A 24,028-nucleotide genomic window follows, 5' to 3' on the forward strand; every position below is an offset into this window, starting at 1 on the left:
GTTCAATAGTGCAAGGCTCAGCAGGAGAATTTGACTGTCATTTATCTCATATCACTTAGTTTCTGGTTTTTTCCAAGTTATTTATTATTTTTAATATTGTATTTTTCGTTGCATTTTGTTGTAAATAAACTACCAACAACTATTCTTTACAAAGGTGGCTGTTTTCTCTTACTGGGTCTCCTGTAGGCAGAAATCTCCTCATTAACATGTAACATTGACATTTCTACCCCAGCTCTGCAAGTCACTTCCTCAAAATTAAACAGCACAAAGAATTAACTTTGTGAGGAAAATTTAAAGCACTTACAGCCTCTCCTGGGTTTTGTTGTCCCCCAGCTCTGTAAAGGTTTTACCGGGGCAGGTGCCTCATCGGTCCGGCATTAGCCCATTCACTTGTAAATGACCATTTGGTTGACAAGGAAGTTTTTCATTGGGGAATCTAATTCTTTATGCAGGATTTGGCAGCTCGGTGTTGTACCAAGTAACTGGAAAATACTGGAAAAGAGACCACTCGAATGCTCTCAGGCTTGTCTCCAAGTCAGTTAATTTTAGTCACCAGAAGTTTCCCTTGCACAACGGTTCTTTATAAGCTTTTACACAGAGACTTCATTTCCTCCATAGAAACGGAGCTTTCCCTGCTCCAGAGGAGCGGCAGCGCTCATTGAGGAGGGAAAAGCTTCCGGGCAGCGTGGGACAGGGCACGGGGAACAAAGAGGGGACTGGAAATGTTTTAAATTGGAAATGGGACGGCTCAAAGGGAACACAGCCCGCGCAGCCCCGGGGACATCTCGGCAGCCGCTGGGTCACCGTGCCCGGCCCTGCCACCGGAGCCCACAGTGACCCCCAGGGACCCGCACTGACCTCTCACAGCCTGGGCTCCTGGTCTCGGGTACGGCTGCGCTGAAATCTGCACACGCTCAACATCCCACACAGGAAAACACAACGCGGTGAAAACCCGAACGGGACCCTCCGGCTGCGCGGTCAGCGGGGCGGGCTGTGCTGCCCTGGGGACAATCCCCATCCCGCCCCCAGTGACACTGCCCTGGGGACAATCCCCATCCCGCCCCGTGCCGCTGCCCAGGGGACAATCCCCATCCCGCCCCCAGTGACACTGCCCTGGGGACAATCCCCATCCCGCCCCGTGCCGCTGCCCTGGGGACAATCCCCATCCCGCCCCGTGTCGCTGCCCTGGGGACAATCCCCATCCCGCCCCGTGCCGCTGCCCTGGGGACAATCCCCCCTCAGTGCCGCTGCCCTGGGGACAATCCCCCCTCAGTGACACTGCCCTGGGGACAATCCCCATCCCGCCCCGTGCCGCTGCCCTGGGGACAATCCCCCCTCAGTGCCGCTGCCCTGGGGACAATCCCCATCCCGCCCCGTGCCGCTGCCCTGGGGACAATCCCCCCTCAGTGCCGCTGCCCTGGGGACAATCCCCATCCCGCCCCGTGTCGCTGCCCTGGGGACAATCCCCCCTCAGTGCCGCTGCCCTGGGGACAATCCTCGCCCCCAGCGACACTGCCCAGGGGACAATCCCCGCCCCCAGTGACACTGCCCTGGGGACAATCACACCCAGTTGCCGCTGCCCTGGGGACAATCCCCGCCCCCAGTGACACTGCCCAGAGGACAACCCCACCCCCGTGTCGCTGCCCTGGGGACAATCCCCCCTCAGTGACACTGCCCTGGGGACAATCCCCTCCCGTGCCGCTGCCCTGGGGACAATCCCTGCTCAATGCCTCACAGGGCACTGGCACAGGCGGGGCCGCAGCCCGGGACAGCCCGAGCCCAGCGGGGCCCTCACCGTCCGTCCCCGGGCACATTGGCGCGCACGTGACCGCCTCATTATCATACACGTGACCTTCATTACCAGAGACGTGACCCCGCTCATCGGCGTGCGCGTGACCCATTCATTAGCGTAAATCTGAGCCCTCATTAGCATACAGCCGCCCCTGCCGTGGGAACGCCGCGGGAGCGATGGGTTCAGTGCACGGAACGCGGCGGGGACAGCCGACTGAGGGCAGTGCCCGCGAACCCCGGAGCGTCCCGCTGTGGGGCGCCGTCCCGAGGACAGCTGCCATCGCCCTCCACAGCCCTCACAGTACTCAGAGCCCGTAACGCCTTGGGAGTGCAGGGGCTCGGGGCCCGCAGCCGGGGCCCGCAGCCGCAGCCGCGCTGCCTGCTCGGGGAAGGCGAGGCCCGGCCGGGCAGCGCCTCACGACAGCAGCGCGCGCTCCCGGTCGCGACAGCGCCGGGCCCGTCCCGACCCCGGCCGGCCCCGCCCCGGGTCACGCGGGGGCGCGCGCGCTGGCGCCAATTCTCGCGAGAGCAGGGTCTGGCCAAGATGGCTGCGCTGTGCGAGAGCTTCACGCTGCGCGGGCCGGGCCCCGGCGGCGGCGGCTCCGGACCCGACCCTGGGCTGTGCCTGGAGCCGGGCCCGGGCAGCGATCTCGTGCTGCTCACCGAGCGCGGCCGGGCCGCCACGCTCTTCAAGGTACCGCGCGCGCGTGCTCGGGGGGCGTCAGCGCCGCCCGGGCAGCCCCGGCATGGTGGGGTGTCCCGGGCAGGGCCGGGGCCGCGCCGTTTCCCGTATTCCCTCTCTCCCGGCTGTCCGGACCAGGCCCCGCTGTCCCGGCCGCCATCCCCGGTGGGAGGCAGGGCGGGGAACAGCCCCGGCCCGGCCCGGCCATGCTCTGCCCCCTGCTCTCCCTCTGCTCGGGAACACGGGGCGGCTCGGGCGCTTGTTCGCGTATTTCTCCTTTTGCTGATATTCTCTGTCCGTTCCCCGTCCCAAAAAACACCTTCCCGAAGCCACAGGTACGTGTCCCTGCAGTGCCAGGTCCCGGGCTGTCAGCTCAGTGTCAGCTGCCGTCCTGCGGGCAGCAGGAGGACTTTAGTTTGCAGCACCTGAAAATGAAAATGTCTTCTGGTCTCTGTTATTCAGTAGACCATAATGAGAAACTTTAAGGCGCCTATTTGAGTTTCTGTGTTTAGTTGGCTATCACATCCACACGGCTGGACAAGCAGGAATGGGTTTAAACTGACAGAGAGTAGGTTTAGATTAGATATTGGGAAGAAATTGTTCCCTGTGAGAGTGGTGAGGAACAGGGTGCCCAGAGCAGCTGTGGTTTCCCCTGGATCCTTGGTAGTGTCCAAGGCCAGGTTGGACAGGGCTTGGAGCATCCTAGGACAGTGGAAGGTGTCCCTGTCTATGGCAGAGAGTGGGACTTGGTGATCTAAAGTCCCTTCCAACCCAAATAATTCCATTATTTAAGTGGGTTGATGATTCAACCTCATTTGGGTTGTTTATTCCCGCTGCCAAGACCATATGTGACAACACAACTTGTTGTAAATACACCCAGTGCCCTTCTGTGAATCACACAGAACAGGAGTTCAGTCTGCAAAATCCACTGCTCTTGGTCTCAATAACTCACCTTGAAATAGGAAGAGAAAAAGCACAAGTCTGTGTGTGATTGTATTAGTCAGTAAATACAAATTACACTAGTGATACAGTGAATATTTGCCCTTTGAAAAAGCCATGCCTTGCACCTGTGCTTCATGGCATAAGCCCTTCAGACTGTTACAGGTCAAAGTTATTTCTTACATGAAAAGAAATCTCATTAATGGAGAGTTCTTTCCTGTTATTCTGAAATTGTTGGTGTTAGAGGTGGAAACAGGAATGCTCAAGAGGAATTTCTGAGTGAAGCAGTTTCCATATTTTAATATTCTAATTCAGGTCAGATGTGGCTGTCTCACATTTCCTTTCTGTCATGAGAGAAGTCCCCAAAATGTTTCACATGTAACATTTGACTTGCATTGTCTTTGTTCTGACTCTAGATTTCGGATCAGAAGCCCCTGGGCTGTTGGTCAGTTAAACATGGGCAGATTCTCACCTGTCCTGTCGTGTGCAACTTTGAAACCCACGAGTACATTGCAGTTCATGATGACAAGGTGAGAGCCTTCATCTTCTGTAGAGGGAAAAGGGAGCTGGTGGGTCCTCCTGAGGGATGTAGGTAGGAAAAAATCAGCAGTGTGACATTTCTGGTTGAAAGTGTGGGGAGCCCCTGGCACACTGGTGACGTGTGGAGGTACCAGGTGTGGGTTTGTCTGGGTCTGGATTGAAGGCACTTGAGACAATAATTCATGTTTGGACTCAGGTGTTTATTATTTCTTATCAGTGAAACAGTCTCATGCTGTGAGTTTGGCAGCTTTTCATTAGAAGGCACAAAATGGCCACAATCTCTGGTTACAAGGTCTTTTAAGACTAAACTATGCAATTAAGAAGTGACACCTAAATTATTTTCCCTTTTAACCCAATAACTGATCCCAAAGAGCTGTAATGCAGAATTTTCTGCCCAATTACAAAATGCCACCCAAACCCATGAGGAAGAAGGAAGAAGCAGCATGAAGAAGAAACCCAGGATGACACCTTGTGCTCTCCATCTTGCTGCCATCCACAGCACACTAAAAACCCCAAAACCTCAATTTCTCACCAAGTGATGCACCTACACTGCTCTCTATAATCTGTTTCACACTTTTGTGGATTCTGGTCTATTCTGGAGTTTAGGAAACTTTCTCCATGGATGAGAGTCAAAGTCAGAGCTGCCCTGGGGGTCAGGGCACCCCAGAGCAGACACAGGAATATTCCCAGTGCCCTGGGTTTCCAGAGTGATGTGAGCAGGTTCTGTGCTGAGCACCATGGTCTGGTGGCCTTAGACACAGGAGATGCTCAGTGCCTGCTGCAGGCACTCCCTAAGGATGAGTTATTTCTCCTCTTGCAGCCTGGGTGACATTTACAGCTACAAGATTGTGGTACTGGAATGCTTACAATAATTCACACCCCCATCCTCGTTTTCCTGCTCCTGTTTCACAGTTAAAAGTTTCTCTTGTGTTTATGGAGCATTTGCTTAGATCATGCTGAGCCTTTGGCTTTTCATAGTTGTTGATGAAGTATCACTCCAAGCATTGCTTGTGAAAATCAGGCCATCTGTATCTCACCTGTCTCCATCACTCTTACCTACTTTAAATTCAGAGTTCTGCTCTGTCTTTTTCTTTATTCTCTCCTGTCCTTTCTCTCCAACTCAGGATTTCTGAGCTTGGTTTCTATTCCTGCTGTTTCTGCTCCCCCCTGGGGCAGTTTCCCCTCAGGCTGCTCTGAATGCTCCCTGTGTGTTTTCCTCCTGTTGCAGTTGCTGGTATTTTGAGTGCTGAGAAGTCTCTGTGTTACTGTTTTACCTAAAAATGATGCTTCTCTTAAAGGTTTTAAGAATATGGAAGAATGAAGACCTTAACTTGGACAAAGCCTTTAAAGCAACAGTAAGTGTCCTTCAGGTGTTCTCTTCTATGTGGTTTGGATCCTGGTGGAGGGAAAAACTGCTCCAATTTTCATAGTATTGGCTATATTACATTTTAGCTTAACTTGTGCTTCATGATGTTATGGAGTATTACAAGGAATCCACTTGCACTGACTTTATCATCAGAATATTTCTATTATTTTATATTATTAATATCTCCTAAAGTGATTTTTATGCCAAGGCCAGCATTTCTGAGGAATTTCTGAAGATGAAGGATTGTGTTCATGTTCTGCTAGTTGATGTGTTAAGCATCACTTTGTGTGGTGCAGTTGTGTGACCTCCTGACCCTGTCCTGTATTTTGTGATGTGATTCAGGGATGTGATGCTCATCAGGATGTTTTCCTGGCTTTTTTTGGGGTAGTGATTTGCATTATTTGTGGCATTTCAGCAAATCAGCAGTGTTCAGATCTATGTTATCAAGAATCTTAAAGCTTTATCATTTTTCTGTTAAAAGTTTCTTGGCATAAGCGAGAATAATGAAGAAAGCACTCAGTTTTCAGGGCTGTGTAGCAGAAAGCAGAGGTTTGTTTGTTTTTGCTCTTGCAGCTCTCAGCAGAGGTGTACAGGATCCACTCCCTTCCCCAGGGGGGCGCCCTGGTGCTGTTCAGGGGCGGGGGGGTTCGGACCCTGGATGTGCTCCTGGAGGCTCCTCAGCAGGAGATCGAGAGCCTCCTCTCAGCTGAGGCCATCAGGTCAGTGGGGCCCTCTGGGGGGATTCTTGCTTGGGGGAACTCACTGGGACCGTGAAAGTTGGGGAAATCAAGGACCAAGATCATGGAGTTGGGGGTTTTCTTCCAACACTTGGTTTTTAAAATTTTGGAGTTATTTATTCACTAGACTAATTCTAAAATTAGAAGGTGCCTAGTGTATAGTGATATAGTGACTTTATGTATAAAGCTAGAATTTGGAGGATGTTCATCCAGCTTTCTGGTTTTAGGTGGAGTGGAGCTTTTATGGAAGGCCAAGAACCTGTCTTAATTTTCACTACTGAGAAAGTGAGTTAAATATTTTTTATTTTAAAAACTCTCATAGCAGGAGACCTGAGTGTTTTTTTCAAAATCCATCACTGGTTTCATTTGATATTTGATTTTTAAAGCTTTTAGTAGAATCATTATCCTGATTTAATCAACATAGCAGTTAAATGGAAGTTGTGTTGCATTCAGGGCTGAGAAGCTGGGCTCTCAGAACTGCAGAGAACAATTAATAATATGAAGTACAGTGGACATTGTGTGCCTCTTCATTGGTCATTGTGAAGATCTATTGAATAGGATGTATGTTTTTTAAAAAGGAATTACACCTGCATCTGTCTTTATGCAAATGCTTCTTCCTGTCAATCCATTTGTTGCATCAAATAAGAATTTTCTTTACTTGTTAGTCTGCAGACTACTCCAAATAATTCTGTATGTCCTATAGAAAACACAATTTCCTAATTTTGCACAACATCCAAAGTTAAGCAGTACTGATATCTGAATTTCTGTTATATCTTCTTTGTGTAAATTAAGGGAAAATTTTCTTTTCTTTTTTTATTTTAGAATAAGGATTTTTTTGTCTATGTACAGAAGCCTAAGCTGAATAGTCTACACAAATACAAGCTTGAACAACAGAAACCAGCCAGGCCACTGTGTTTCACAGCACATATAACAAACCAAACTGTCACACTTCTGTGTTTGTGTAAGTTATATTTGTTAATGGCTTGTGATAATGAAGCAAAGAATTGTATGAAAGGACATAAAATGTTCATTTTTATTAAATGCTGTTTAATATTTTTAGTTTTTTAAGCTTTCTAAAATAGCTACAAGCAGTAATGAAGGATTCCTGGTACTTTAACGGTTGCAATGACCAACTGTTCCTACCCATGATCACTTGTACCCTGCAGATCTCACTGCACCTTTATTGCTGTACTTTTGTTTTGCTGCTTTGGATTATAATAAATCCTTTAAATATCCTGCATTAATTCTTCTTTCAGCATTCACTGGGTATTGGGGGTTTTTTGGATTTTTTTGCCATATGATATCAAACAGGTTTTTTCCACAAAAAAAATTTGTAATAGAGTGATTATTATTTTTCTTTTGACAGATTCCAATAACTCTGTGTACCAGGTTCTGATACCTCTACAGCAAGATACTGAAGAAGAAGAGGAAAAAGAAGAAGAAATTTTGTCCAAGTCACTACTACTAAAGCTTTCAGTATCTGGAGCTGCTCTGAAAGGAACATCTTTGGTTGTCCTGGACAAAGACCACGTTGCAGTGTTGGGCAGTCTGCCCGATCCTGGGAAAAAGCCCAAAGGTAACTTGAAAAATCATATTAAGCTATTGTAAGGTCTAAAATTTCCTTGGGCAAAGCATTGGGTGTGAAAACTCTGCTCTCTTGTCTCAGCCTCTGGTTTAAAGCTCTTCCCTGGAAATCCAGCATTTCTTTGGATTGAGATTTAACCTGAGTGATGCAATTCCTAATGCTAAATAGTGGCTGAGCTGTTTTGAAACAGTTATTTCTGTTTCCTGCAGCCTTTGTAACTGAAAGTAGCAAAGGCAGATGTAGTGCTTCTGTTCCTTTTTTGCTCTCATCTCTCTGTTACTTCCCTCAGAGTGCCTGACCATATGGAATACAAAATTTCAGACCTTGCAAACCTCCAAGGAGCTGCCCCTGGGGACCAGTGGCCAGGTGAGGCTCAGCCATGGCTTTGGGGTCCTTGGGCTTTGTGCTTTTGGCAGCAGGGAAGGAACTGTTGGGCTGCAGAGCTCTGCTGCTGCTGGAGGAGCAGGAATTGCAACTTCTGCAGCAAAATTATTGCTGAGCAGTTGAGGAGCACTTTCTGTCAGAATATTCACTGGGAGAGTGGTGCCTGGAGGAATTTCTGTGATCATTTAGTAATTTGTCACTTCTCATCATTATTTGGTGTAAGTAAAATCACTGAACACAAAATCCAGCAGTGTCTGTTCTGTTCAGGCAATTTGCAGTTAAAGGCCTAAATGATTCTGTGAACACCTGAGCAGCACTTCAAGCTGTTCCAGAGTCAAATAGGTGAAATGACACCTAAGGAATAAATGCACTAGTGAACCAGAACAGCTGACTGCTTTTGTCTTAAAATTGTACAAGAGGAAACTTAAAAAGTGAAATTTTCAGAGGACTTAATGCTTTGGAGCAGCCTCTATATTTTAGGACATCCCTGAAAAAATACTCTGCATTTGTAATTTGTGTATTTAAAATCAGCAGTTAATGAAGATTTGCTAGCAAATGTTAAACCTACCACAAATAATTTAAAATAATCTGATCACTGACTTCCAGTTGAAGCTTAGAGTAAGGAGTTACACATCAGTGCAGGAACTCACTTTTCTGCTTATCTCATTTATGATACATTTTAATATTTTGCAGTTGTGGTGTTATGAGGAAAAATTTTTTCTAATTCATGGGAAAGTGCTGACTGTAATTATGTACAAGTGTGAAACATCATCCTTGGCAGCTGCTGTGGGAAAGCTCAAGGACAGTCAAACCCTTGGTAAGATTTTTTTTTTACAATTACAGTGAAAAGATCTTGTAAAAGGAAGATGTCTGAAATTGTATAAAAATTATTTTAACGCAGTCCAATAAAATTAATTAATTTAATCTAAACAGCTTGAAGCAACTTCACCCTGTACTGTGTTCCTGGCTGCTAAATTTACTGGTGCTGGGACCACCAAAGCACACAAATGTCAGAATTTATTGTGGCTTCACTTAACCTGGGTTGTCATTCAGATCCTGGAATTACTGAGAACAAAGTGAAGTGCTGCTTCCTAAAAAGTATTTTCAAAGAGTTTGTGGTTGGATAGGGCAATGTCAAACCTTAGTTTGTGAACTTCAGTTTAAAATTGTTCTGTCACAGTGGTTTTAAACACTGCAGTGGTAAAACATTGCAAGTAATGCTCGGGATAAATTGTGTAATAACTTACTTCTCCTGCTCCCTGAGGCAAAGTGGAGGAACAGTATAAAAAAGGTCATAAAATTACCCACTGCTGAAATAAAACTGGCAACTTTCTTAGCATAAAATCCCTTGCATTATTGTTTAGAAAGTATCTGTTAGCATGAGAAGTTGATGCAATATTCACACTTCAATAAATGTGCTGTAAGTGTTACCTTCATGCAGTTCCATTTGTGTGTTCCCAGATGTGTCCTCGTTTGTGAACTGGAATACCCTGGAAGATGAAGAGCTGCTGGTTTCCTTTCAGTCCCAGGAGTCTGTAGCTCTGAAAGCAGAGTCCAGAATGAATGTAAGTTAGCATTAGGGTCCTTTGGGGTTGTTGTTTGTCCTGTCTCTTCCCCATGCTGCTGCTTTTAGGTGTTGCAGCAGAAAGAAATTTCACTTTATCTGTTCCTGATTGTTTCTAACACTGTTTCTGGAATTTGAGTTAGTAATTATAGTCTGGACAGCAAGTTGACACATGAAGTGTCCTTTTATTTTGCTTGAAATCCTTAAATGTTTTGGAGCTGAATAATAACTCTGTGTTTTTCTTCACCACAGTTAAGATCAAATAGGAGCACTGGACAATCAGGGACTTTATCAGTTGGGCAGCTCTTACTAAGACTCAAAGTAAGTAACCCAAATATCCTCAATAGAGTTTAGACACTCAGAATATTCTAGGTGTCTCTTAAGCTGTTACCTCTTTCCATGTCCTCTTGCACATATCAGGCTGACCAAGCTGCCTTGAACAGGTGAGATGAAGGATATTGTTATCACTATTGTGCAAGAACAGCATTTGAGTATGGTTAAGAAATTAAAAAGAAATTAAGTTGAACTTTGCTTGTTTAGGTTCTTATTTATGGCCTTAATTTTGTTGAAGGCATTTTGGCCATAGGAAGTCAGAGGAATTGTCAGGAATTCCACTGTAAATTCAGCAAAAAGCTCTTTAGTTCCTTTCTAGAACTTGCTGCAAGTGCTGTGATAGGTCACACAAGAAGGGAAGCTTATCTACAGTTCAGCTGTGGCTGGACACCTTGGCATTGTCACTGATGGAACAGTGATTAATGAGCAGTTACTGCTTGCCTGAGTTCAGGTGAGGAATCTCCTCATTTAGCTCCTTCATGCTTGAGAGAATCTGTCCTGTCAAAACACACAGTGCTGAGGGATTTCTGTACATTTCTGGAACTTGAATTCCAAAATAGGTCTGTTCTACTTAATGCCAACTTGTAATTAGTGCCAGGGTAGTTCTCAAGCATGTGCCATGTACTTCTGAGTTGCACAGTATTTGTCTTTTCCAGGATGCTTCTAATTATGTGTTGGAAACTGAATTGAAAAAACTAATGGCAAAAGCACCGACCCCAGATCTGCAAGCCACCATTGGCTGTGTGGTCACTGCCCTTACAGACAGATGTAAAAGAAATCCAAAGTTCTACCCTCAAAATTTACTGCAGGAGATTGTTGAAACCCGGGACTTGTCCTACAGGTAGTGACTCTGTATTTTTTAAAGTGTAAGGAATAGTCTGTAAAATTAAAAAAAGTAGAAATAAAGTTCTTTATAAGCTGCTCTTGAATGATCAGAATTTAGTACCAAAGATGTTTATTTTCTGATGAAGTTGGTGTTTTACATAAAATTCCATCTGGGGAGGAAGATCAGTACTACTACCAAAAGTGTAGTTCTCAGTGTGGACTGTGCAACCTATTAAATACTAAATTCATTTTCTTATAGTTTATGTCCAGATTTAATGGCTGTTGCTTTGGAGCAAAAAGACCTGCAGCTCTTACAGATCTGCCTAGAACGCTTTCCAGATATTCCTGAAGAAATCACTTATGCTTGCCTGAAAGCCTTTTTAAGGTAACTCAAAATCAGTTTTTCCTTTTTTTCTTCACCAAATTTTAGTCTGTTTTTGTTTTCATAAGAAGCTTCATAGAATTCATGATATGTGTTGATGGCATTGATGATTTTAAAGCTAATAATTAAAAGTGTTCAATGTCTGAAATTTTCTTCTACAGCATAAGTGAAGACCATCTTAAAAGTGTAGATGTAAACCTAGATTCTGCCATCTGTTACGTTGATATTGAATGCAATGATATGGAAGTTAAGACTGAAATTCTGGAAAATGGTTTCAGTGAAGAGATGGACCAGGACATGTGTGATACCAAAATCCCAAAGGAAAACCAGAGAGATGGTGAATCCTGCCCTGTTGGGCTTCAGAAGGCAGCATTGCTGTATCCTCTGTGGGGAAGGGCAGGCAGAGCACTGCACGTGCTGTGGGAGTTTGTGTTTGCTATTGCCTCAAGGCACAACCTCTGTTACTGCTCAGAGTTTCTGGCTTCTCATAACAGCTGTTTCTGCTCAGTAGAAAAATTGTTTAAAATAGAAATAGAAATATTTAGCTTTTAGGATGTATCTACACCAATTTAAACTTAGTTTTATTTCACTTTTGCAATAATTTTTCTCTACTTAAAAGCAAAGGTATCAGTGCTTTGGATATTTGCCTGTTAAAGCACATCAGGCAGTTACTCTTGTAGTGGACAGAACTGTTCAAGTTAAATCTGTTGTAATGGTTCAGTTGCTGTAGATATTTCATGATAAAAATAAGATTCAAATAGAACTTCTCTCAAAAACCTGGAGAAATATTTTCTTTAGAATTCACTCTGGTTTGAAGAAACTGGTATTTTTCCTGCAATGTTATTCCCTTAATAGCACTACACAGAAATGCTGTTCTCCATTCAGCTTACACTGAAACATTTCTTTTGCCTCACCTGAAAAACCTTCCAGCTCAACAAGCTATTGTAAGTATTTTAACATTAAAAAGTATAAAAACACTTATTATTTCATGGTGAAGGAAAGGAAAAAGATTTTTTTTTCTATTCTATTTTTTATTCTATTTCTGTTGTATATGAGAAATTCACTGTTCTTTCAGGACTCCTGAAAAAACAATGAATTTCTCATATAAATTCAAACTAATGAGCAAAAATGAAATTAGGATGCCCGATAAGATTTAATATTAAGGAATATCACATTTTTCCATATACTTACGTAATTTTCTTGATATTTGTAGTCCTTGCTTATTTTAGAAGATGTAAGTAAGAAACTTTCTTTATGACCCAGCATACCTGGAAAAAGTTCATATTCTGTTAGCAAGTAATTATACCTTCCCTTGATTGAGATGTTTTTTAAGAAAGGAAAAAGACACAGTAATTTAGTCAGTCCTATCAGAAACAGAAGTTTAGAAAATATGAGAAAAAAAACCTCTGTATAATCCCAAATGTAATACAAATCTAGATCACCTCAGTTTAGGAAAAAAACCCACCAAACTCCCATTTCTCAAAATCTGAAATATAACTTCAAGAACTGTGTGTACCTGAGCATATGTGTGAGTTTCCAGTGATCTTAGAAAAACCCCACACATCAAAACAAAGCTGATCTCATCTCTGACACATTTCCTGGAACAGTGATTACCCCTGAATGTAATTTACACTGAATATTGCTGGGAATTTTCAAACATCCAGCTATGGGTGGTGTAAGAGAACCATAAAACTTGTTTTTAATGTGTAGTATACAGGCATCTATGTTGCATTCCAAAGCAAGAAATAAAATTTAAAAATTCCTTATGGCTATTACCGTGTGCAGGATAAAACCCCTTGGTCTATTAAATGTTTGTCCTTTACAAATGTTCTGACTTTTCTACTTTCAGCTATTTCTCAGGTATTTATATTACCTGTATGTGAAATGCAGTGAAAAAGTTAACACCACTCTTCCTGGAATACGCTCTCCCACAATAAATCAGGTGAGCAGCTCATTCTGAGAGCTGTGCTTCCTTCTTTTTCTGGGGTGTGTAACTGAGTAGTTGGGAATATCTAAGATCAACAGACATCTGCATTCATTCTGCAAAGAACTGGCCATCAATGTGACCTGTATGAAGTCAGATTTAACACTTTAACAATCAGAATGCAAATATTCCTTAAAATATGCCTGAACATAGGAGCCCATGCATTTTGCAGTAGAAGTGAATGTTTCAGAGTTCAGCTTTTAAAGGCAAACGTGTGTTTCCAGACTGGGAAGTGTAAGTGGACTTTTTGTTTCCCTGCAGATCATGGATTGGATGTGCCTGTTGCTTGATGCTCAGTTCACTGTCATGGTGATGCTTCCAGAAGCAAAGGACTTGCTTTCAAACCTGCACAAGTTTGTGAGAGCCCAAGTAAGTTGCATCTTCTGGGATAATTCTTTGATTTTCAGTTGGATTCAGAATATGGATGTTGAGAACAGGGGGAGACAGACAACAACAAATTATATAGTGAATCAAATAATGTCTGTCCTCCTCTGTGTCCTCCTTCCTGAGCATGAATTGCAGTTGCCTCTGTCTCATTTGGATTTCAAAAGCTGCTTTATTTGGTTTAAATATCTTACTCTGTGCAGAACCACAGATAGTTCCACAGTATGATGATGTATGGGAAGAATTAAAGTGTGTTTTACTAGAAATGTCTCTGTTTTCTTCTTTTCAGGTACGGTTCTACTCAGAACTCAACAAGATTGAAGGAAGTTTGCGGGAATTGCAAAGACTGAACCACCTGAGAGAATCTCAGACCTATTCTATTGAAGTGCTGGAAATCATTTGAATTTGAAGCTCATTGACACATTTATTTTGTATTGATTCCTTTTATGACAAGGATGTATTAGCACTCCATATTGGGGCTGTCAAAAGTTGTTTTCTACATAGGAGGAGCCTGGTTACTCTGTAGCTACATGGGAGTTGTAAGTTTGAACCTTGTGTATTAAAATCTCTCTTTTTGACTGGATGAGAAGCTGGATGTTTGCTTATATTTTCACGTAGAATTTTGTGATCATGAGAACTTCCTAGAATAGCACACAATTCTTGGCTAAACACAAGATGGTTGTGGCAGAACTTGCTGTCTTGGGCTGTGTAACTTGGACAGAGCTGCACAGTTGAAAGGCTCGAGTCATTTTGGAAGGTGACATGTTTGGTTGTATTTATACACTGTCTGTACCAAGTGTGTGTACAAGTCTGAAAAAAACCTCTGCAGTAGCAGCTGAAGATTTATAGAGGGGACTTCTTGGCACTGGTAGTTGCTTTCAATGTTTTGGACAAGAAAACTTATCTTGAATTTAAAATAAGATCATTCTTACCTATATCAGTTTGTTTTCTGTAAGTACTTTTTCAACTACTGAACACCTCAACTTAGTTAATGTCACCTGTGCTGCTTGAATTCTAGTATTTCAAAGTATATCTTAGATTTTGACTCTCTTTGAAATACAAAGTGATGAACTAAAGTTTTATGCAGACAACATTTGTTGAAGATTTTACAGGTATCTGTTGACTTGTTCTTCTGATGAGGCATTCACTTAAAGCTGACCTGTTACAAGATACTTGTGGGACTATTCATCTGGAGTAAGGAAAAATGGGACAGAAGCATAATGCTGAATTTCCTGGAGTCAAGTATAAGGTGGAGTGTTGGGGACAAGATAATCAGTTCATTTTCAGAACAGCAAATATGATGTTATTTTTACTAATTATGTGATGGAATATTAGTAGAATTCAGCATAACAGTACATTGATATACTTTGGTTTTCATCATCTAAATAAAATGACAATTGGAACTATATTGAATTACCTCAGCAAAAGTCATGTAAGCCCTTCCTTCCTTCCTACACCTGACTTCCAGTCTGCTGGAGCTCTAGTGTAACATTACTCTTAGAAAAATGTCTGTGGAATTGATTTGAGAGCTGAACACCTGAATACAATTCCTAACACAAGTTATGAAATAGTTTGGAGTGGAGGACTGGACAAAAGCATCTCAATAATTTAAGCAAGAGCATATGCTCCCTTGTTCTGAATGCCATCCAGCTGTAGGTTCAGTTCTTTCCCTTATCCTTGGAGAAAGGAGCCCACCCAGACCACAGCTTGGAACAACTGGGCTCTTCATCTTCTCCAAAGTGCCTTGTCACAGGAGGCTTTTTCTCCATCTGTCCTGAGGATGGAAGCAGGGTAGAGTTTCCACCCAAAAATTCCTCTTCTGCTGTATTCAATTCATTTATAAACATGCTCAAACCAGCAGACTCCAAATAGGAGCTCCAAATTCCAAATCAGTGTATTCTACTCTACTGAGTGGAATGAGCAGGTTTTGGGGTTGGGGTTGATTTCTCTACTGCGCTGTGTGTTGGAAAGGACTAATTTATATCCTGTCCCTGAAGGTAACCCCTCTCTGTGCACCCATTTCTCCACCTACAAAATGAGAATTCAGTAAGCACTTCCACATCACCAACTGATAAGGGATGAGATTAAGAGACAGATACTCTGGTTCATAGTTCAGAAGCACATGATTCTCAGCACCTTTGATCTACCACAAATACACAAAATCCACAGTGTTTTGGAGGTGTTGATGCTCTCAGAATGCTGCAGGCTGTGTGATTGGTGCAGCAGAGAGGTACCTTTGCTAGATTCTCAGGATCAATGGCAGAATGCACAGGTGTTTTTCCCATGATACCAGAAGGAGATAATGGAAAATGTGTGTCTGTATATTCATGTATTTAAAGAGTTACCACAACCCTCTGCCACCTTGTGAGAGGTAGCAAAAATCAGCCCCACATAAGCAATCTAAAGGTGACTTGGAAAGGTTCAGAATACAATTTGAGTAGAAAGAAAGGTGTAAATGGGATTGGGCAGTGTTGGCTGATGCTGTGTGTATCATCCTGTGTTCAGGGCTTTGGGCCTATGCAGCAGCAACACTGAATATAAAAGAGCTGCAGATAAAAAGCTGGATATAGAGGGCAAATTGGGCTAAACCCTGCTGCCGTTGTTGTGTGCTTGATGCTGTGGCAGGTTTGTGGGTTTAATGAGGTGCTCGGTCTGAGCAACAAGTTAATGAACAAAAGGACTTCAAAAATTACTATTGAAGAATGCAAATTAAATGATATATTGGACATGTCACTGCCATGTTTGTGGCATGACCAGTGTTGGGTTTTGCCTTGCTCAGATGTATAAGCAAGGGACTGAAGGAAATGAACGTGTAAACTGATTTTCTAACGATAAGGCTTCTGGCTCTCTGAAATCCTGAAGCTGTCTCGGTCTAGCAATGAAAAGGAAGGCTGGTTGTAGGAAATGCAAGATATCTGTGTGCCTTGGGCTGACTTTCAGTTTGCGCTGCTTTTGCTTATGAAACTGATACCCTGAATTCAAGTGGTGGCATTGGAAACCCAAATGTACAACTGGTTTTTGTTGATTTTTAGCTCTTTGTAGGCTCTGGCAAATGAGACAACCAGAGGGAATACAAAGCAGAAGGAGCCCATCTCTTTTCCTAGTGCTCCAGAGAACTGTGGAAACAGAGATTAGAGAAAGTGGATGGGCAAAACAGTGATGGTGGGTCCGTGTGTGATGTCAGTGTTTGCTTTACAGGGGTGCTGGCTGTGTAAGGGTGAGCTGTAAATGGGGTTTAACGGGCGAGGAGTCAAAGCACGGCCAGAGCTGAGTGTAGTGGTCAGAGGAGCTGCTTGGTGCCGATGGCGGAGGGAAGCGTCTCCCGAGGGGACACCCGGGGCCCTGATTTGGACGGGGAATGCAGACCCTCGTGGGGAGCCCGTGCCAGGGCCCGGCGCGCACCTCGCTCAGAGCTGTTCCCGACGGGCCCGGGGCTCCCTCGGGCCGAGCTCTGGGAGAGACCCCGGCCACGGGCCCAGCGACTCCGCTGTGGGGAGAGGGTGAGGCCGGGGCAGCGCCGGCTGAGGGAGCGGCGGTGCCGGGACCGTGAGCTGGGGCGGGGGCGCGCCCGGTGCCGGCGGAAGGGAAAGGGGCAAGCGGAGCAAAAAGGGGCGAGGAGCGGTGGCGGTGCCTGCGGTCGGTGCCGGGGTCGGATTCGGGGTGGGGGTCGGTGCCGGGTTCGGGTTGGGTGTCGCCGTCGGCGTCGGTGACGGCGCCGTTGTCGGTGCCTGGGGTCGATGTCGGTGCCGCGTTCGGGTTCGGTCCGGGTTTGGTGTCGGTGTCGGTGTCGGGTCCGAGGCTCGCGGGGCCGCCCCGTCGCGGCGGCTCCCTCCCGGCCGCGGCGGGCGCGCCCCCTGGCGGCGGCGGCGGGCGCGGCGGTCACGTGAGGCGCTCGGGGCCTGGTGCCGCTTCCCCCAGTCAGCGCGGAGCGGCCGAGGCGCAGGCGGGGAACAAGATGGCGGCCGGCGGCGATCCGGAGCGGGGCGCCGGCGATTCGCGTTGAGCCGCGGCCCGCTCGGCCCGGCCCCCCCCCGCCCCGGCCCCGCGCCCTCCGCGGGGCGCGGAGCTTGCCCGTAGCCGCCTGTCCGGACTCCGAGCGCCCTCCCGAGCCGCCCTTCCCCTCCCTTCCCCCTCGGCCAGCGCCCAGCGATGCGGGGCCGGCGCGGCAGGCCGCCCAAGCAGCAGCAGCCGGCGGCGGCCGCCGCTCCGGCGAGCGCCCCGGCCCCGGCAGGCCCCATCGGCGGGCTGCGCTCCCGGCAGCGCGGCAGCAGCCGCGGCAGGTGGGCGGCCGCGGCCCAGGCGGAGACGGCGGGGCCCAAGCAGAAGGGAGCCGGCGCTGCCCAGGCCTCGTCGCCCGCCGCCGCCGCCTCGCCCAGGGGGGGCGGCAAGAGGAAGGCGGGCGGCGGCGGCAGCAGCACCCCCGGTGGGGGAGGCAGCGGCGGTAAGGGCAGGGGCAGGGCCGGGGCGGCAGGAGCAGGGGGAGGAGGAGGCGCAGGAGGCAGCTGCAACAGCCAAGGCAGGGCTGCCTCGTCCAGGAGGAGCATCAGCAAAGTGGTGTACGACGATCATGAGAGCGAGGAGGAGGAGGAGGAGAGCATGGTGTCCGAGGAGGAGGAGGAGGGAGACCCCGAGGATAACCAGGACTCCGAGGAAGAAGAGGAGGAGGAGATAATGGAGGAGGAGGACGACGACGACTCTGACTACCCCGAAGAGATGGAGGATGAAGACGATGCCAGTTATTGCACTGAGAGCAGCTTCAGGAGCCACAGCACCTACAGCAGCACCCCAGGTAGAGAGTCCGTGGGCGAACTCAAACAAGTCGAGGGCACCCCACATGCTCCCTCTAGGTTGGCAAATACGCTCCGCACTCCCATGCGAGGATGTGAGGGATGCCCGCAAGCACTCCCAGGGAGAGGGGATGCAAATAACCACTGGCAGCCCCGGGGACGCGGGGAGCATTGGAAGATGCTCACAAACGCAGGCACGGGGAGGGCGGGCGGCACTTGCTGGAACAAGGGGATGCTTTGCAAATATTCATGGGGAACCTGGTGACCGCAGAAATGCGCGATCCACCAGGACGTGTTGCAAACAATGTCAGAAGTGTCGTGGAGCATTCACTTTAAATTTAAAAACAAGGGAAACGAGAGGCATGCCTTGCAAAGAGGTCTTTTCAATTAAATACAGGAAAGGCTGGCTTGTGCTTGCAAATACAACTTGATGTTGAAAGGAAAGGAAGCGCATGTAAGTTGAAGTGGCTTAAAAAACCAAAAAACTATAAACACCGAGAATTTTCAGGCTCTTGAGGTCAGAGCTATAACTGGATCCAGCATCTACTGGCTTTAAGACAAAAGTAGCTTTCCAAGGAGGGAAATGAGGTGCATTGTTCAAAATGGAGATTGCATTGTTATAGTTTGGGGAAAAGTGCACAGGGCCTCGTTGCAAGGATGTAAACCTAGTTTGAGTTCAACACAAAGATTAAAAGGTGGAGGTTGAGTCAGAGGTCTTGCATTTAAACACTGCGTTTATCTTAAGATATGGCAACCTTTAAAACTCATGTTGGGGTTAAAATTCATTAAACGTAATTGTGATTTTTTTTTTTTCATTCTAGTGGAAAAATTGGGAAATTTTTAAGGCCTGCATTTTTGTTTGTCCTTAATTGGTTCATTCACCAAGCTTCAAAAATTCTTTTATTTAAACTTAAGCACTTTGGATTTATTTGAACTTGTTCCAGAATGGAATTCAAGCTTAGAATATTTTATTTTATTTTTCTTTTCTTTCTTTTTTTTTTTTTTTTTTTGAAGTCTCTGAACCAGGAGAGTAGTTCAACTTATAGGTAATTTGGGCTGCAGGATGGCAGGCACTGCTGTTGTTCCAGTATTTGGCCAGTTTGGAAGGGAGGAGGAACAGGTTGTTGATGTGAATGCATTGCATCTTAATTAAAAAAGGAATGTAGTTCCGAGTAGTTAGCTGATGACTTTTTAAAAGGGGGAAGTAGTGGGTGCTAAATGTGTAATTTGTTTTTATTTTGGTGAGTTAATGATATCAGCTCATTCTGTGACTTCATAATGGTACTTTAAAAAGCTCTGTATGTTTGTCTATATATTTTTTTTAAACTTATATCCATATGCTTCAGAATCTAAATGAATCAAAATAAGTACATACAGTACTAAATTTATTTAGAGATAATTTTTAGAAGATGTTAGTTTACCTGTTGCAGGAATGTCCTGCAATCAAATTGAAATTTTTTTGATAAAGATTGAGACCTGGCTTCACAGAAGGAAAACTCTAAAATACTCAAATAGTCTCTTGACTTTTAACTCTCCATTTTCTTCTTAGCTGTGATAACTTTCATTTTTATTACTTTTTTGGGAGCGCTTATGTCAGGGAAATAATATTTTTATGATTTTAACTGGCTAGATCAGGATAATATTTTTTACATGAGCATCCAGGTTTAAAATGAGTTCTGCAGAGAATGGGTGTATGCCATTTTTCAAATGTGCTAAGTGTTTTGGCAAATCAGAAGATAGCTCTCTGTGCATTGTTGTACAAGCATAGACAGGTTTTATGTGGTATTTAGGTGTATCAGAAACCATTTTGATAATTTATATGTTTATTTCTCACTTGGTAGGATGACTTCACTTAACTTTCTTAAGAGAAGTGTAAGCATTTTAATCCTTAGGTCTCTCTCCCGACTTTTTGAGAGTTAAAACGTTTGTGTTGTTATTTTGGCAATTTACTGGTGGTTCTCATTAGTTCAGTGTTTGCCTAGAGGTCTCCCTCCCTCCTGGATAACTCTTGCCTTTCTGCAAGGAAAGTACAAAGTTTTCATTCAGGCAGCTCAGTCTGTGCCTCCTCCTGGACAAACACCTGCTCTGGGAGCCAGGGTGGCACTGATGGAAATCTGAAATCCCAGTGCCACTGATGGAAATCTGAAATCCCAGTGACACTGATGGAAATCTGGCTCCTGGCATAATCCAGCAGGAGATGCCGGCCCTCAGAGCAGCACTGACAGCAGGACAGGGTTTGTCTCATCAGGATCTCTGTGTCTGGTGGAGCAGAGGGGAGGTCAGAGCAGGGCAGGGCTGGAGTTGTGTCTCCCGGGTTCCTCCAGGGGCTCCAGGGTGCACCCTGAGCTGGGGTTGGGGCTCAGCTCTGTTCAGATACAGAGGGGTTATTCCATAGCCCTGGGTTAGATACAGGAGTTATTCCATAGCCCTGTGTTACATACTGGGGGTTATTCCATAGCCCTGTGTTAGATACAGGGGTTATTCCATAGCCCTGGGTTAGATACAGGAGTTATTCCATAGCCCTGTGTTACATACTGGGGGTTATTCCATAGCCCTGTGTTACATACTGGGGGTTATTCCATAGCCCTGTGTTAGATACAGGGGTTATTTCCTAGCCCTGTGTTAGATACTGGGGGGTTATTCCTTAGCCCTGTGTTACATACAGGGGGGTTATTCCATAGCCCTGTGTTACATACAGGAGTTATTTCATAGCCCTGTGTTACATACAGGAGTTATTCCATAGCCCTGTGTTAGATACTGGGGTTATTCCTTGTTACATACAGGAGTTATTTCATAGCCCTGTGTTAGATACAGGAGTTATTCCATCGCCCTGTGTTAGATACAGGGGTTATTCCATAGCCCTGTGTTAGATACAGGAGTTATTCCATAGCCCTGTGTTAGATACAGGGGTTATTCCATAGCCCTGTGTTAGATACAGGGGTTATTCCATAGCCCTGTGTTAGATACAGGGGTTATTCCATAGCCCTGTGTTAGATACAGGAGTTATTCCATAGCCCTGTGTTCCATACAGGAGTTATTCCATAGCCCTGTGTTAGATACTGGGGTTATTCCATAGCCCTGTGTTAGATACAGGGGTTATTCCATAGACCTGTGTTACATACAGGAGTTATTTCATAGCCCTGTGTTAGATACTGGGGGGTTATTCCATAGCCCTGTGTTACATACAGGGGTTATTCCATAGCCCTGTGTTAGATACAGGGGGGTTATTCCATAGCCCTGGGTTAGATACAGGGGGGTTATTCCATAGCCCTGTGTTAGATACAGGAGTTATTCCATAGCCCTATGTTACATACAGGAGTTATTCCATAGCCCTGTGTTAGATACAGGAGTTATTCCATAGGCCTGTGTTAGATACAGGGGTTATTCCATAGCCCTGTGTTCCATACAGGAGTTATTCCATAGCCCTGTGTTACATACAGGGGTTATTCCATCGCCCTGTGTTAGATACAGGGGTTATTCCACAGCCCTGTGTTAGATGCAGGGGGGTTATTCCATAGCCCTGTGTTAGATACAGGGGTTATTCCATAGCCCTGTGTTAGATACTGGGGGTTATTCCATAGCCCTGTGTTACATACTGGGGGTTATTCCATAGCCCTGTGTTAGATACAGGGGTTATTCCATAGCCCTGTGTTAGATACTGGGGTTATTCCATAGCCCTGTGTTACATACAGGAGTTATTCCATAGCCCTGTGTTACATACAGGGGGATTATTCCATAGCCCTGTGTTACATACAGGAGTTATTCCATAGCCCTGTGTTACATACAGGGGTTATTCCATAGCCCTGTGTTACATACAGGGGTTATTCCATAGCCCTGTGTTAGATACTGGGGGTTATTCCATAGCCCTGTGTTACATACTGGGGGTTATTCCATAGCCCTGTGTTAGATACAGGGGTTATTCCATAGCCCTGTGTTACATACAGGGGTTATTCCATAGCCCTGTGTTACATACAGGGGTTATTCCATAGCCCTGTGTTAGATACTGGGGGTTATTCCATAGCCCTGTGTTAGATACAGGGGTTATTCCATAGCCCTGTGTTAGATACTGGGGGTTATTCCATAGCCCTGTGTTACATACAGGGGTTATTCCATAGCCCTGTGTTACATACAGGGGTTATTCCATAGCCCTGTGTTAGATACAGGAGTTATTCCATAGCCCTATGTTACATACAGGAGTTATTCCATAGCCCTGTGTTAGATACAGGGGTTATTCCATAGCCCTGTGTTAGATACTGGGGGTTATTATCTCACATCCTTGTCCTACACACAAAGTGGAACACAGTGACAGCTCCTGTGCTGCGCTGGAGGGCTCCGAGGAGCGGCTCCCCCCTAGCTTGGACTGGCTCCTGACAATTTTTACCAGAAGAGATGGTGAACAGTCCTTCTCCCCTCACCCTCCAGCCACTGCCACGATGTCCTCTGAGGGGCTGAAGAGTGTTTTTGAGAGCTGGCTATTGAATAATTGCCATCCCAGTCAAATTCTGCTGCCAACCTAGCTTTTACACATAAATCACATCCCACTTAAATGGGGGATGGGCTTGCTACAGTTTTTTCTAACTTACATCTAACAATGAATTAAAAGATCACAGAGCAATGTTTCTGGCCAAGAAAGCCTCAGGTTTTGTGCTCCGGTGGGAAGCTTATGATTTATCTTGAACTTAGGTGTAGGAGTACTTTCTACTAGAATATGGTAATAAATTAATATTATTATAATATAAAATAATATTATTAAACTATTTAAAGAAATGGAATCTTAGAAAAGATAAAATGCCAAATATACCACTTAGTCATGGTACAATAAAAACATACTGTGTGAATAACAATTAGTTCTTTTTATTCTGCTGGATATACTTTTGGTAGAGGGATTTTGTATGTGTAATGTCCCTTCCCTCTCACCCCTTTGCATCCCCAGAAGGTGGATGAACTGCTGGGACAGGTATCCTGTATAACTTGTATCACTAAACATTTTTGCCATTCCCTGTCCAATGTAAATTCCACTTGAGGCTTGTCACTGTTGCATTATAGTTACTAAGTATTTTTCATATGTTGCAGAATTTGAAGAGAAGGGTTTAATGGGGAGGCCTAGAAGTCCTTCATTTTTTGTTTATTGATTTTTCTTCATCAGAAAACTAGTTTTAGGAAGAGCTATAAATCTAGATTTCAGCTGAGATCATCAGTCTGTCAAACAAACAAATACACAATATATATCTTAAAATACAATAAATAATACTTCTAGTTGGATTTTGCTTGTCTGAGCGTTTGCAGGGATTGACCATTGCTTCAGTTAACCAGTTATTTCCCAGTGTGCTTTTATCTTCAGAGTGAAAGAATTTAGCTGGGTACCAGGTGCTGCATTTGGTGTGTCTGTAGTAATTTTTTATCTGAACTGAAGAATTGTGGAAGTGGAGACCCTGAGATACAACATTAAGATATGCAGCCTCCTTTGTGTGCCGTGGGAGAAGATTTACCAGCCTCCCAAACACCTCACCTGGGCTTCCCTCTTCTCTAAATGAAACCTGCTGTGCTCTTATTTTACCATGTACTGATCTGCACTTTGACTTGTGCTCTAGAGGGAAGGATCACTAGTTCCTCATGCCAGTCTTGAAAAATGTAGGAGACGATTCTTAACAAAGAAATTGTGTGGAAGGCCAGAGGAGTAAATCTGGGGCTGATCCTGCTGCATTGAGTTGTAAATTGGCAGCTTATCTGAGGAGAGCTTTGTCA

At 45.2% G+C, this 24,028-nt stretch overlaps 2 protein-coding genes across 9 annotated transcripts in view; both read left to right on the top strand.

Moving 5' to 3' along the window:
• The first annotated feature begins 2,332 nt into the window (after positions 1–2,332).
• NOL11 (nucleolar protein 11) lies at positions 2,333–14,904 on the top strand. Its single transcript, XM_066565868.1, has 18 exons — positions 2,333–2,485; positions 3,829–3,942; positions 5,251–5,307; positions 5,892–6,037; positions 6,283–6,340; positions 6,878–7,016; positions 7,422–7,631; positions 7,930–8,006; positions 8,718–8,841; positions 9,486–9,589; positions 9,841–9,909; positions 10,578–10,762; positions 11,006–11,131; positions 11,290–11,505; positions 11,994–12,072; positions 12,978–13,070; positions 13,374–13,481; positions 13,786–14,904. The coding sequence occupies exons 1-18, from the start codon at positions 2,336–2,338 to the stop codon at positions 13,897–13,899; spliced, it is 2,169 nt and encodes a 722-aa protein (XP_066421965.1). The 5' UTR covers positions 2,333–2,335; the 3' UTR covers positions 13,900–14,904.
• Positions 14,905–17,645: 2,741 nt separating this feature from the next.
• The window catches only part of BPTF (bromodomain PHD finger transcription factor), a 55,582-nt gene continuing 49,199 nt past the window's right edge, over positions 17,646–24,028 (top strand). For 7 of the 8 annotated variants that reach the window (XM_066565855.1, XM_066565859.1, XM_066565856.1 and 4 more), the window contains exon 1: positions 17,646–18,285. In XM_066565855.1, coding sequence (XP_066421952.1) covers positions 17,646–18,285 — 640 coding nt within the window. The remainder of the gene's footprint in view (positions 18,286–24,028) is intronic. The other variant, XM_066565862.1, reaches the window with a different exon arrangement.

Source organism: Molothrus aeneus, chromosome 26 (genome assembly GCF_037042795.1).
Source record: "Molothrus aeneus isolate 106 chromosome 26, BPBGC_Maene_1.0, whole genome shotgun sequence".
NCBI classification, from domain to species: domain Eukaryota; kingdom Metazoa; phylum Chordata; class Aves; order Passeriformes; family Icteridae; genus Molothrus; species Molothrus aeneus.